The 14964-nt window shown below is 35.6% G+C and overlaps 1 protein-coding gene across 1 annotated transcript in view; it reads left to right on the plus strand.

The window, feature by feature from the left end:
- The window catches only part of unc80 (unc80, NALCN channel complex subunit), a 67712-nt gene that overhangs the window by 48741 nt on the left and 4007 nt on the right, over positions 1-14964 (plus strand). Inside the window, exons 56-63 of the mRNA XM_089639452.1 lie at positions 1799-1983; positions 2461-2638; positions 3979-4110; positions 5258-5395; positions 8683-8820; positions 9147-9355; positions 10543-10718; positions 13739-13860. Coding sequence (XP_089495578.1) covers positions 1799-1983; positions 2461-2638; positions 3979-4110; positions 5258-5395; positions 8683-8820; positions 9147-9355; positions 10543-10718; positions 13739-13860 — 1278 coding nt within the window. The remainder of the gene's footprint in view (positions 1-1798; positions 1984-2460; positions 2639-3978; positions 4111-5257; positions 5396-8682; positions 8821-9146; positions 9356-10542; positions 10719-13738; positions 13861-14964) is intronic.

Genomic DNA, 14964 nt, shown 5'->3' on the forward strand with positions numbered 1-14964 from the left:
TTTTTTTAATTTATACTTTTTATTTATTTGTGTTGTGTATTTTCTCTGCTTAATAGCTTCACAGTGTCATGTGAAGCTATTAATTTTTTTGTTTATATTTTTATTTTTTATAATTTTTATTATTACATATATGTTCTTACTTGTATAGTGGAACTTCTCATAACGAGCACCAGCTAAAACAAGCAAAACAGATGATGAAAAAAATTGTCCCTTAACGAGCGACATTTCGCATAACGAGTGACACAGAAAGGGCAAGTCACATCATCATGCCTCTCACTTATGAGCCGGACTTCCGCGCCAGTGCGTCAGTCTCTGGTTAGCACTCGTTCCGCTAACACATTAGTGTCGCATTTGATCACAAATGTGTTCAGGCAAGTTTAATAACCCTTGCAAAAATGACACTGACGAAAAGACCAAAAGAAGACAGCCATAAGAGAATAAAAGTAACTGTAGAAATAAAACGTTAAATCATTGAAAAGTGAGAACAAGGTATGAGCGTGTCTGATCTAGCGAGCACATTCAATCGGTCTACATCAACGATTTGCACTATCCTCAAGAACAAGGATAAAATTAAGAAGATAGATGCAACAACACTCCGTTACTCCAGCCTATGAACCAGCAGGTTATTTATAAATTTTAGAAACTCTCCACTAAAACACTCTTCGAGCGTTGTTTTGAGGTGACTGAAAGGACAAGTCTCACTCTCAAAGAGTTTTGGAAAGATCACTTTCACATTGTTACTTGCCTCAAGATGATTGACAAGGCGTAGGAAGAGGTTACCAAGAGGACCCTCACTTCTGCTTGGAAGAAGTTTTGGCCAAAGATCATTGTCGAATGTGATTTCGAGGGGTTTGAATCAGTACCCGTGGAGTCTACAGTCAATGAGATTGTGTCTTTGACCAATACCATGGGACTGGAGAACAATGATATTGATGAACTTGTGAAAGAGCACAGTCAAGAGCTGACCACCGAAGAGCTTATGGAGTTGCATTGTGTTTCACATCAAGAAGAAGAGGAGAGTTTGTTAATGGATGAGGAGGAAGTAGCAGAGCAACTATCTTCTGGTGCAACAAGAGAAGTGCTGAAAGCATGGGAATCTGTTGCATCGTGCATTGAGAAGCATCACCCTAATAAGGAGGTGGCTATGCGTTCTACAAATTTATTCAATTCCGCAAAAACAAATGTCTCTAAAAAAAGACAGCTTTCTAGTAAAAAATAATGAATTATTTGTCATAAATTCATAAATAATAAATTAGTTAATTCGATTATTTCATTGTTTTTTGCAAATCTAAATCGCATTCCAGATTATTACGCTATTTAAAAATTTATAAGTATGTACATAATTGTATTTGAATAAAAGTTTAAAAAAATAAAATAGTAGTTTTCTGGCATGGAACGCGTTACTTATAGCATTTCAAATTGTTTCGCTTAAAGAGTGTTTCACATAACAAGTAAGATTCACATAACAACATAAAAAGTAACAAACTCCCTATGAATGGTTTCACTGTACATATTTGTTTATTTATGGGTTATATGGGATTGCGCTAATCTCCCCACGGAATAAAGGCAATAATAATTATTAAAATGTCAGTGGGTAAACCATTCATTAGATGTCACTCATGTTTCAAATATCGGTATTTTAATGTGCGGGGGTGTTTGAACAATAGTTTTGGCACGAATGGTATATCTATGTTTGTGGAGTAGGATCATAGTTGAGTAAATTTACAGTACCAACCAATAATAATAAATAACAATAAAAATTTGTATGTATAAATCAGTTTGTTGATTTGTATTGCAGCCCTGAAGATAATGCTGGTCTGCTTTGAAAGCGAACTGGTAGCGGAGTGGGGTCGCGTGGCACGCGCCATGCGGGAGTTGGGTAAGAGGAATGAGGCTGCACCGGTGCTCTGGAACTTCCTGGAGTTCGTGGTCACGCACCGCTCCCCGCTCTACATCCTGCTGCTGCCTTTCATCATACATAAGGTACTATTAACTAACAGTTACGCCATTTCTCCCAAGAGGGCGCCAAACAAATCTGTCTCAGCTTACCACATAATACCTCATTCATATGTAGTATCATTTAATATCACTGTCACTCCATCAGATGTTAATTCTATGTATTATTACCGCTTCGCGAGCCCGCCTTTCTAAACATTTTAACACTTCGCACGAAATCCAACCACTTCAGTGTCAAATAAAAATATTTACCACCGAAATTTTACCACAGAAATAGGCAATTAGCTTGATTTATGTTTTATTATAATTTTATTCTTGTAAGTATGCACATATAAAAAAAATAAATGATCCCTGAAATAAGAACTCAAATCTCAGTTTGAAATTGAAATAAAGATCTTCTGATTTTACATTCTCGGCACATTAAAAGAGTGACTTCATCAATTTAGTAAAATGTGTTAGATTTTCATTTGATTATCGTTTTAATAAAATATGATGTTATTTCAGCTATCCCAGCCTCCCATTGGTGACCACGAACGTCACATGCAGTTTGTGATCCGCGAGCGTGTGAGGGGAGTTGCGGGGGGCGGCAGTGCTGCGGGGGCTGGGGGGCGGGGTGCTCTTCTGGCTGAATTAGCCAGGGAAGTACGGACCCTGAGGGAAGAGCTAGATGAAAGCCGAACAGGTTAGTGATATAAAGTCATAGATTTTCGATATAATCGATATACAATAGAAGAATGTTCAGCACTTCTGGTAATCCTACTGTGTGTACCATAGAGAAAACAGGAACTACAAGGTGGCACAAAAATCCTCACTCGATTTTCTAAGGCAACAACTTAAATAATTATTACGACACAATAAATTAATCCGCATTCTTGAGAAATGTAGCAATCCATGGTTTGTTAATGTGTATTCTTATTCTGTTTACTTCACAAATATGTATCAAAGTTGTGATGTCAAAGACGCCATTTTCAAAGACGTCGCTTCCAATTCTTTTGGAATTATCTTCTTCGATGGCGCTACAGCCCATATCGAGCTTTGGCCTCCTGCAACAGTCGCCTCCAACTCCTCCTGTCCTCAGCGGCTGACTTCCAGTTTGTCACCTGGAGAAGCTGTGCTGCATCCCCTCTTACCTCATCTTCCCACCTCAGTCTGGGTCTTCCCACTTTTCTCTTTCCACCTGGGTGACCAGTCAGAATTCTTTTTGGGACGCGTGTATCCGGCATTCTCTGTACATGCCCAGCCCATCTCAGCCTGAGGAGTCTCATGTGTGCAGAGATGCTAGGGGCCTTATATATATCGTACAATTCTATATTGTGCCGGATACGCCACTGTTCGCCCTCTTTCACGGGTCCACATATTCTCCTCAGCACCTTTCTTTCAAAAGTATCCAGCATTTCAGCCATCTTTAGCGTCAGTGTCAGCGCCTCACATCCATATGCCAATACAGTTCTTACAATGGTCTTATATATGGTTATTTTGGTTTTTCTGTGGACACTACGTGACTTAAACACTGGCAGCAAAGAGAAGTATGTTTTGTTGGCTGCTGTGATTCTCCTTCTGATTTCTGCTGGATCCTCATTGTTCTCTGTCAGGCTGGAGCCCAGGTAGGTGAATTGATCGACCACTTCATATGAGTAGTTGTCTTTAAATAGTGCACTGTTTCTTCTTCTGTGTGAGGGGTTCCTGCTCTGTACCATCATTTTTGTTTTGTCAACATTAACTCGCAGTCCTACTTCCCGCGCCCCTGTTTCTAAAGGGTCGAAGACCTCCTTAATGGCTGAAATTGATCTTCCGACAATGTTGATGTCATCCGCATATCCGACAACTTGACTGCTCTTGAAACAAATATTGGAGCCAGTGTCTATTAGTGTTTTTCGTATTACATGTTCGAGCACAATGTTCGATCACAATGTTCGAGCACAATTTGGAATTATACCTGATTACAATTTTAAACATGATTTACGAAAGAACCTTTAAATATTTATTTAATAAAAGTACCAATCCTTATTATTGCTATTCCAGAAGCTGAGGAAAACGCCCTGGGGGCTGCAGCAGCAGGCAAGAAGGGCCCCGAGGTGTCAAGGGCTTCCCTGGCCTCACTCCGGGGGCACCACCCCAAGGCCACAAGGGCACAGACTCTCCCACCACAAAGAGGTAAGTAACATACAAATATTATTGAATACTTTGTTATTTCAAATAACATTGTTATTTCAAGAGCTTGTAATAAGCAAAAAAAAAACCTATTCATTCATTTTTTCCTCTTTTGGCCACCTGTACAGATAGGTGTAGTGGCAAATTATTTTAAAGAGTACATGTTTTATTATATTTGGTATTGCACACCGATAGTGGTTCAAACTAGTTTAGAATAACCCCTTGCAGTCCCCTCTTACCCAGCTCTAGTCTTACGATACAGTGCACCACTACACAAACAAGAATCTTTTTACTCAGATTTTTTTATAGTTCTGTAGCTGCTAAGGTAGTTCAATTAGAAAGCAGAAATCATTAATTTGTAAAAAAAAATATGATAAAAGTGTTGAAGCGTACAAAAATATTTTTATCAAGAGAATGAGAATAAAAATAGCCATCTAAGTTACATCATGAATATATGTAGACAGTAACACCATAATACCTATGAAAAGCAAATTTAGTAGGTTCCAGTTTGACTGTACTCTTTATATTATACAAGGTGTCCGGAAATTCATAGTAATAGCAGGAAATTGGTGAATCTACATCACATTTGGAGTCTATTTTCGGGGATAACTTTTTTGATATGACTTTTATTTTTCGAGTAAATCGAGTCCGAAGTTGGAATTTTTTAGGTCAATTTGAAAAAAATCAGTCGCTAGGGGGTTAATATACTTGTAGGATGTTTAATATTTTATTTCAAAATGCGTCGATGCATAGACCCGGCAACAAAGTTAAAAAAAAAAAAATTACACTTTTGTGGATTCTCTATGCGATGTAGATTCACCAGCTTATACTGCGAGTTTCCAGACACCGTGTATAATTTATTACATCAATTAATGTTATCCACTAATGCTATTTTTGGCATATTATGGCAAGTTTTGAGCGATGATAATGTGCCCAATTTATAGAACTTAAAAACATGCCATAAACGGTTAAAGCAGGTCTGAATCAAGGTGGATTCATTGGCTTTAAACTGCAGTAAGCAGTTAATGTTTCCATATTAATATTTTGAGAAATAATATGGTAAATATTTTGAGAAATATTTACCATATTAGCTCCTCTGCTTTTACATATATTAATCTGCATTTTAAGTAACGTTGTTTCTCACCTTCAGAATCGGTATCCAGCACTTCTACCACAAACCAGGTGAACATCTCTGTGAGCGATGGTCCCACAGAAGGGATGAACGGCAGCTCTTTGGCCTCCAACCAGGACTCCGGTACCATCTTCAACTCACAGCACTTCTTCCCGGGTAAATTTCCTTTCCACAGATCTCTTATTTATTTATTAACTTATGAAACAACATGTTATTTAGCTTTTTTATAGGAGTACAATATTATGTATTGTCAATATGTATATTTATCTAGTTATTTATTGCATGATACAAAGATGTTGATAATTGAGTATCATTATTAGGTTGATTTTTGCATAACATGTTTGGGAATAGTATATGCAGAAGAAAGCTGATCATCCAAAACAACGATGAATGCTTTAGACCAGCGGTTCCCTATTAGTGGTACACTGAACCCCAGGGGTATGTATGGTTGCTTGAAGGGGTAAACTAATTTTTCAGAGCTGTGCAAAGAGAAACATGCACATTTATCCCATTCAATTTAAATAACAATATGTGATTTTCATTATTATTAGAATTTTTGTGCCATTATTAAGGATTATTTTAGAGTTAATAAATGTTCGAATTAATTTTTCATTTATCATTTTGGTAGTTTGGGCTCTTTCTCGAAGAGGTACTCAAGAAAAACTAATTGGGAACCATTGCTTTAGATCAAAAAAAATCAAAAATTGTCGCTGAATTCAAAACTAAACATTAAATATTTTGAGGACTATTTTTTTAATAAATTATTGTACTTACTCTTTGTCTACTAAAATTTTAATCTGAATATTCCAACATTACTCTCCACTTCTCCTGTTCCTCCAAAATTTTCTTTCTGCCGCAATGGTGTCTCATTGTAATGGTGCATTGAAGATGGCACTATTTTTATTAAAATATGTATCTGTACCTAAGTGCTTTTATTTATTACAAACTTTATATTTAAGACTTTAAAAGTTATACATTTCCATTTGAATTGTAATGATATTGCCTTTGGTTTTTCTTTGTTCCAAAGGATGTTGCTTTTAATAGAATCACGTAAGTGAAAACTTTACGGTGATTTATAAATGTTCCCCTGTTTGTTTATTTTGTAGAATAATCCTGAATGCATTATTTGACAATTTCTATTTGTAAAATATTATGTAATATGTTTTCCCCTATATTAGTTACCATCACAAATGAGTTCTCAAGTAAAATACAACATTATTCTATTTTGTATCTCAATTTTTTGAAACTTTAGAATACTTCTTCTCATGAAGCTATTTATACTGTTAGTTGAATTGATAGCTTCGTACCCCTTCTTTAATTTGCAGTCAACCTGTACCCCATTCAAATTACCTTTCAATGGATGGATTCTTTCCTACTTTTCTTTTCCTGTTCCATCAGCTTCTTCATTACTTCTACTAATCAATCAAAATCCTCAGAACATAACATCATAAGAAATATTAATACTTACCTAGATAAGTAAACCCACTATTAAAACAACATCATAAGAAACATTAATTCATACCTAGAAGTAAACTAACTATTAAAACAAAATCATAAGAAATATTAATACATACCTAGATCAGTAAACCAACTATTAAAACAACATCATAATAAATATTAACACGTACCTAGATAAGTAAACCAACTATTAAAACAACATCATAAGAAATATTAATACATACCTAGATAAGTAAACCAACTATTAACACATTGTTTGCGGGAGACGCTTAAAAGCGTCTTTTGCGTACTGTTGGTAGAGAGCGGGAGACGCTTAAAAGCGTTTTTCGTATTTGTACACTATTGGTAAAGCGCGGGAGACGCCAAAATGCGTTGTAGGTACACTTAGAGTAACAATATATTACGAGTAACGTATGATGTTGGTTACTCTGTGAAGTAAAAATTATGCGTCAGCTCTCGTGACACGTGTACTAGGTACCTGGCAATTCGTGGAATTGGGTCGGGTGGCCGGCCGACTGTGGTCATAAAACATGCACTTGAAATAAAATAACAGTAAGATAAATGTTTCGTTTTTTTTAAAATCTTTATATTTCTTCAGTGTTAAAGCGATATTGTTTCGTTTAAGACGTTTCGTACAAAGTATTTGTGTGCTGTGCTCGAAAATTTATTTGTTACATAATAAAGGGATATTTTTTCATAAAAAATACCCTATAAAATGGACTACGGTAATGATAATCGATTACAATAAATATATGAAAGGTATTGACCTAGCAGACCAATATCTTTCGTATTATTCTATTTTACGAAAAACCACCAAATGGACAAAAAGGCTAGCGATGTATATAATAAATTGTGCATTATTCAACTCATTTGTTGTGTACAACTCCGTAAAAGAAAGGAAAATAAAATATAAACAATTTTTTAAGGAAATCGCAGAGCACTGGGTGGCTGATCAGATTTCATCGGATAATAGTCAAGACCCGGAACCAACACCATCAACATCTGGTATCCGAAAAAAATCTTCAAAATCTGATCCTCCAGGAAGACTATCGATGGATATGCGAAAACATATATTGGAAAAGATTGAAGGCCCTGGTAAAAATAAGAATCTGCGAAAGCGATGTCGTGTGTGCGCGGTACACAAAATACTTAGCGAAACCCGGTACATGTGTAAATTCTATGATGTACCTTTTTACATGAAGGGAATTGTTTCCAACGATTTCATACTTTCAAACAATATTAGTGTTTAGTGGTGTGTATTTAAAAAAATATATATACTATGTTGAATGTGCATAAAATGACTAAATAGACAATACGACAAAAGTGCAGTTTTTTCAATTTTTTTTAATTTAAACTTATATATCGTAATTGTTTCTTCAAAAATATAAAAATTTGTGACCAGATCATAATAAAAAATTTCGAATAAGGTAAAATACTGAAAATTTTATTTAAATTTGATCAATAGTTCAGAAGTTATAGCTATTTTACATGAAACGGAATTTTGCGCGCGAACATGATAAAAATTGCCCGCTTTACGGCGTAGATTGATTAAAAAACCCCCCGCAAACATTGTGTTAAAACAAAATCATAAGAAATATTAATACATACCTAGATAAGTAAACCCACTATTAAAAACATTGGTACAAAGTAACACAAATATCATAAATAATTACTTGCATATATAGATTATAATTTAAAGAATTAATTTGCTTATAATGTCCGTTTGTAAATAAAATGTATGATAATTAATTATTATTAGATCAATAATGCTTTATTATTAGACCAAAATATTATTGTGAAAGTTTCAGTTGAGTGGGTACTTACATGAAAGCATAAACAAGATTCCAGATGAAACCATAAACTGACGACAAGTCACTTCCTTTAGCATTGTTTTTATTTTAAGTTTAACCTCCCACATAATCTACAAATATGTAAACATATGGTTTCTTTGTACCCCATCCTAATGAGTATTGTTGTTTCCCCAGGGGGGCGCTTGGGCCTGCCTCACAGCGCTTCGCAGCCCCACCAGCCTGGGAGTGCCCCCTCTCTCTCGCACATCACCCCCGCCTCCTCGCACCCCAAGCTGAGATTTGTTTCCTCCGTGGAATTCAAGTACCAGTCTGGTCAGTATATACACTATAATTTTACTATTAATATTTTGTTTTCTATCCTTTAAGCGACAGCATGAAATAAATGAGTATTTCAACCAAACCACTCTTGCATAATCCCCAGGCGTTTTTATTGCACTTTTTTATGGGTGTTGTAATTATTTAAAATTCAAAATTACTGTACAATAGTGGAAAAAGAAAATTTTACCTAATGAAATTTTACCTAAATTTTAAAATTTTCACTTCTATTACCTATTTATGGACATGACTTTCTGAAAAGATGAGATTTGAGTTTCACAACTTAAAATTGTTAGTTTTTAAAATCTGTAATAAACTTCCAGGTGAGACATCCCGCACCCCCCTATCCCCCGCTTTGACGGATGCCGAAAGGTTAGATCTAGGCAAGCACCTGCGCAGTGATATGTGCCTTGACCTGGAGGGGGAAGATACGGGAGAGGGAGGGGAAGGAGAGCCCCCCCGCTTGCAGCGCTGCAAGGCCCAATCACGCAACACCTTCAGGCTGAGGCGCAGCAGGAGGAACAGGGTGGAGGTGGGTTATGACTTGACAATACTAATATATGTGCCCAATGAAATGAATGAAAGATGAACATGTTGATTTAGACTATCTACACAGGATAAGAAGTATACTTTTAGTTAACAATCTAATGTAGAAATAAAGTATTTTGCTACTCAGAAAAGGCGAACAGTTTGTTTCAGCAATCACGCATTGGTATGGAAGGTTATTTTAATAATTAAAAACAAAACTTTATTTATTAAGTTATTATAAAGTGGAAAGTGGAGGTCTTCAATATACCTGTGACTGACTGTGAGATATTTAGGTATAATTTTATTATCTTCATACTTACCACTGTGGGATAGATATCTGACAATGCGTATTTAATTATTGCTGATGCGTACAATGTATCTACTTAATCATTTATGACAATTATTTGTTACTTGTAAGCAAAAATGTTAATGCCATAAAAAAATATTGTGTTAATTTACAACATGACGTTGACAAAATGTGACATAATGAATATTAATTCATATCATATTATTTTTTATTGTCAGATCAATTGTGTTTGTGTAAGTTGAAAGGTTTACTTTATCCTGTGTATTCTATTTCAAGCGATGAATGAAAGAAGATAAGCCATGTAACAATATCACTACTATTTCTCTAACCTCCCCCCACCCACTTCAAAGAAACTCTTTACTAACCCCAGTAAGTTTTGAAAACCATATTCCTGTTGGTTATGTAAAAATGGCTATTATTTTTCAATTTTTCACTCTCATGCAAAATGATTATTATTATTGGTAGTAGTTAGATATTACTTATCAGATTCATAAAAAAACACACGGAAAATGCAGTTAATTTTACAAAACTTTCCAGGAATTCATATAAGACAGACATTCTGGAGTGCAAGGAAACCACCAGTTGCCTGAAGGTCAATAATAAACATTATTGTCATTAAGTAATTTGATGAATTATTTTCATTCAGAGTAGGTAGACTGTAAAACGTAGACAGATTAAATATTCACTTCATGTATGAAATAGCAGGATTTTGACAGCCTCGTGTTAAAACCAAAACTTTGAAGGTCTGGTAGACTATGATACAGCAAAAAATGTTAACCCAATGCTCGATAAAACTTGATATTTCATACTTAACAAATAATATTTCTTTAATACATTTGAAATATGTGTAATTATTTTTGATTTTACGATGGGTTTAATTGCAGATTTCACACATTCGTTTGGAGTCGGATGGGTGCTCCAGCGCTGCTGAGGATATCCCGCCAGCCCCTCTCTCGGCGCCCCCCATGCTGCGCCCCCCTGCACCCCTTCTGCCCTCCGCAGACCTCTCCTGGGACTCCGAGAGTCAGGTCTCACAGACCTCTTCAACTTCTGGCTATAGGTAACAGATTATTGATTTTTTATTCCCTCACAACTGCACTGCTTACGTACATTTGAGTTAAATTGTTTTTTATGTGCTGCTTTTTATTGCTGTGCCTCGCCACGCATTGCTGTGGCTCAGTCTATCTGTGCAAATAGAGAAACACTGTTTTTTTTTTAAAAAACATGTTTATCCGTCTGATAGTGCTGTTTTTTAAAAAATGCATGTTTTGACCTGTCACAGGTGACATCTGTATAATATAGGTATATAAAAACACATGTGTATTCGAATGCGACGTTGTGTCAAAATTTGGAGATTTAAGATTTTGAACAAACAAACATTTACAATTTTATTTATATCGAAGATGCAAAACTTGTTATTAGCTATGACTAGCTGATGTTTATCGGGCGTTGCTCGATTTTTATCTACTATCTATAAATAAAATTCAGTGAAACCTCTCACAATGAGTTACGGAATCTTACTTGTTATGTGAAACACTCGTTAAGCCAAACAATTTTTCCAATACTAATTTAAAATACTATAATGACATTCCTTGCCAAAAAAATTCTGTTTTTTTTTTTAACGTTTATTCAAATAAAATTGTGTACTATAAATTGTTAAGGAGCGTAACAACCTGGAATGAGATTTCGATTTGCAAAAAACAATAAATAAATAAATAGTTAATATTTGTAAGCTGTCTAGAGATATTTGTTTTTGCCGATGCTTCAAAATTTGGTGAAAATGTAACACAGCATTATCATTGAATATATTTGTAGAATTCTGTAGAACCTCCTTACTAGGGTGATGCTTCTCAATGTACGATGCAATAGTTTCCCATGCTTTCAGCATTTCTCTTATTGTGCCAGAAGATTGTTGCTCCGCTACTTCCTCCTCCTCCACTAACAAACTCTCCTCCATAACTTCTTGCTGTGAAACACAATGCAATTCCTTAAGCTCTTGACTGTGCTCTTCCACAAGCTCATCAACATCGTTGTTATCCACCTCCAGTCCCATGGTATTCGCCAAAGATACAATCTCATTGACTGTAGACTCCACGGGTACTGTTTCAAACCCCTGAAAGCAAAAGCTTCTTCCAAGCAGAAGTGAGGGTCCTCGGGGTAACCCCTTCCTACACATTGTCAATCATCTTGAAACAAGTAACGATGTGAAAGTGATCATTCCAAAACTTTCTAAGAGTGAGACTTATCCCTATCAGTCACCTCAAAACAACACATGAAGAGTTTTAGTGGAGAGTTTCTAAAAGTTAAAAATAACCTGCTGGTCCATAGGCTAGAGTAATGGAGTGGTGTTGCATCCATCATAGCATATTTCTTCTTAATTTTATCCTTGTTCTTGAGTATAATGCAAATCTTTAATGTAGACCAGAAGTTCCCAAACTATTTTGCCCCGTAGACCACTTGCAAAATTTTTTTTTCCCGTAAACCCCCTGCCTGCCGAATATTGAATTTTCCTAAAACTGTTAACGTCCCATATGATAATCATTTATTTTTTTAGTAAAAATATTCCCTTCCCTTGCCTGCCCAACAACCGGGTGGCGGTATAGTTGCTCTGTCTTTACATTGTGCAGACAGGGGCACCCTTGTGAGGTATTACATCAAATGAAACTGAAGCAGGATAAGCAACGGGAATTTTTTTCTGTAGCTAGCCCTACAGAACTACCCCTTAAGTTCTTTGTCGGTGCTTATTCCGGTCAGTTCTTCTTGTCACATGATATCCAATTCTTCAATGTTGCATTTCCATAGTCAAAATGTCCTCAAACTTAGTTTTGAAGTCTGTAAGAAGTGCATTTAAATGTTGAACGTCATTATTACCCTGGACGTTTTTCAAAAACAAGTTGGGGAACTAGGAAAATTCGCGGTGTCCAATGTGCAATGTTTTGCTTGAATATATTAATTCTGACGAGAAAAGGAACGTAGACTCTATTTATATACCTCAATTAACAACTTTACGAAATATAAAAATACAAATATCAAATAAGTAATTTCTCAGTCTATTATATTTGTGTTAGGTCTATTGTGTCATTTACGGAGCTCTTAAATGTTGACTTGAGGTAAATGGGGGTCCGCTCGTATGTACCCCCATTTGCATCTCGTGGACCCCCAAATTTTTTTCTCGCTGACATAGACCCCAGCATGCCGATATCGACCCCTGGGGGTCCATATATACCACTTTGGGAACCTCTGATGTAGACCGGTGGAATGTGCTCGCTAGATCAGCCACGCTCATACCTTGTTCTGGCTTTTCAATGATTTTACATTTTATTTCTACAGTTACTTTTATTCTCTTATGGCTGTCTTCTTTTGTTCCTTTCCTCAGGCACATTTTTGCAAGGTTTATTAAACTCTGCACAAAAAAATTACAAATAATGTCTGAACACAAGTTTGGAAAAATGTGTGATCACATGTAACACTAACGTGCTAGCCGAACGAGTTGACGTGAAGATGGGTTTTGCCCTTTCTGCGTCACTTGTTATACGAAATGTCGCTCGTAAAAGGAGCATTTTTTTCATCATCTGTTTTGCTCGTTATGCTAATTACTCGTTAAAGGAGGTGCTCGTGATGAGAGGTTCCACTGTTTTCATGTAATATATATAAACCTTCCGGAAGAAATTCTCCATGTGATAGTGAAAATCAAAATCCGTTGCGTAGTTTAGAAGAGCGAAGAGCACAAACAGACAGATAGTGCTAGTGATTCTATTTTAGTGTAATAGTGATTTGCATTCATATTGCGTATGTGATAATTAATCTTAATATTTTAAAGCATAACTTGCAAAGGGGTTTTTCCTAAAATAATTAAAATAGCAGGCGCAACATATCGATGAGTACCTATGTATGACTATTTAATTGTATATTTAGATAATGAATGGACTTAATTGGTTTATCATAATATATTGAATATACATAAATTAAAATAATTGCCTTTAAATGTGCAGGTAATAACAATATGGTAGGTAGCATTAAAAAATGCAACACTTGTATAAAGGAGATTGAATTATTAAAGAGTATGTTTGTACGTATTAGGGAGAGTTACAGCCTGCAAGCGCGCCACCCCCCGCCCCTCGCCTCCCCGGAGCCCCACGACGCGTCCTCCTCCAGCGGGGCCACTCTGTCTCACCATCGCAGTCCAGACGGTACCTACATCTGTTAGTTAACGCTTTGCTTACTATATCATACTTAACTAGTTAGTAGTCAGAAGTTATCACACACCACACTGACTTATGCCATTTTTAATCTAAATGTGAAGGCATTCCCATACAAAAACTTTGTGTTTCTTGTAAATTCGCTGAATTGGATCATTTTTTGTATTACCGTTTTTGGGAAAAATCACCTCACGGTTGCTATGATATTCCATCCAATCCAGGGTCCATTTCATTTTGTTATCGTTAAATAAGTCAGTTTTACAATCTCTCAACCATGTTTTGTTGAAAACAAAATGATTTGCCTTATTTTTTTACAGTTAAATGGGTGTTTTAAAGTTCGAGAGCTGATGATTAAAATTTGATTCAAGTTATCGTCATTTGAAAAATTCAAGTTTAAAAAAAAAAGCAAATGCTTCTTACCTATAAATTCTGGAAAAAAAAGCCACAAATGTGATGACTGCTATAAAGCTCAAAGTTTGAGAGTTTTTGAGGCTACAGAAAACAGGTTTTAATTATTATTAGGGTTAATAAAATAGTAATAAAACACTAATATTAAATCCAGCTGTCAAATTAACATTCATCATCATCTGCAGTGATTAGAACTGCCGCTAGGTATCTGAACGCTCGCTTGCTAAAACTGACTATACCATGTGGGGGGGTGTGGCTAGAGGATATCAAGGAATACAAAATTAGTTTCCATGATAACTCGTCAAAATGACAATTCAACACACCTATAAAAATTTATGAAAAGTGATGAAACAAAAACTAGGTTAAATAGGTTACGTATGTAACTATTTAACCTATTTTTTGTTTTATCATTTTTAATGACTTTATAGCACTTTTTATATGTGTGTTGAATTGTCATTTTGATGAGTTATCCGGTAACCACAACATTCATATCCTGGAGATTGTGATCTCTGTCAATGATCATGGATTAAACAAACGCTCCCTAAGACCCTGAAACCCCAAGCCTAAGAGGTTAGAAGCGCTCAAATTGAATATTTCAAAATCATTTATGGTTTGTACATAGTCAATGTTGTTGTCTTTGTTTTCAATTTTAGAAATAGTTAATGTCCCGGTTATATGGAAGGGAACTTTGCTCTCACT

This window comes from Hesperophylax consimilis, chromosome 14, assembly GCF_061612785.1.
Source record: "Hesperophylax consimilis isolate HC1 chromosome 14, BYU_Hcon_1.0, whole genome shotgun sequence".
NCBI lineage: Eukaryota > Metazoa > Arthropoda > Insecta > Trichoptera > Limnephilidae > Hesperophylax > Hesperophylax consimilis.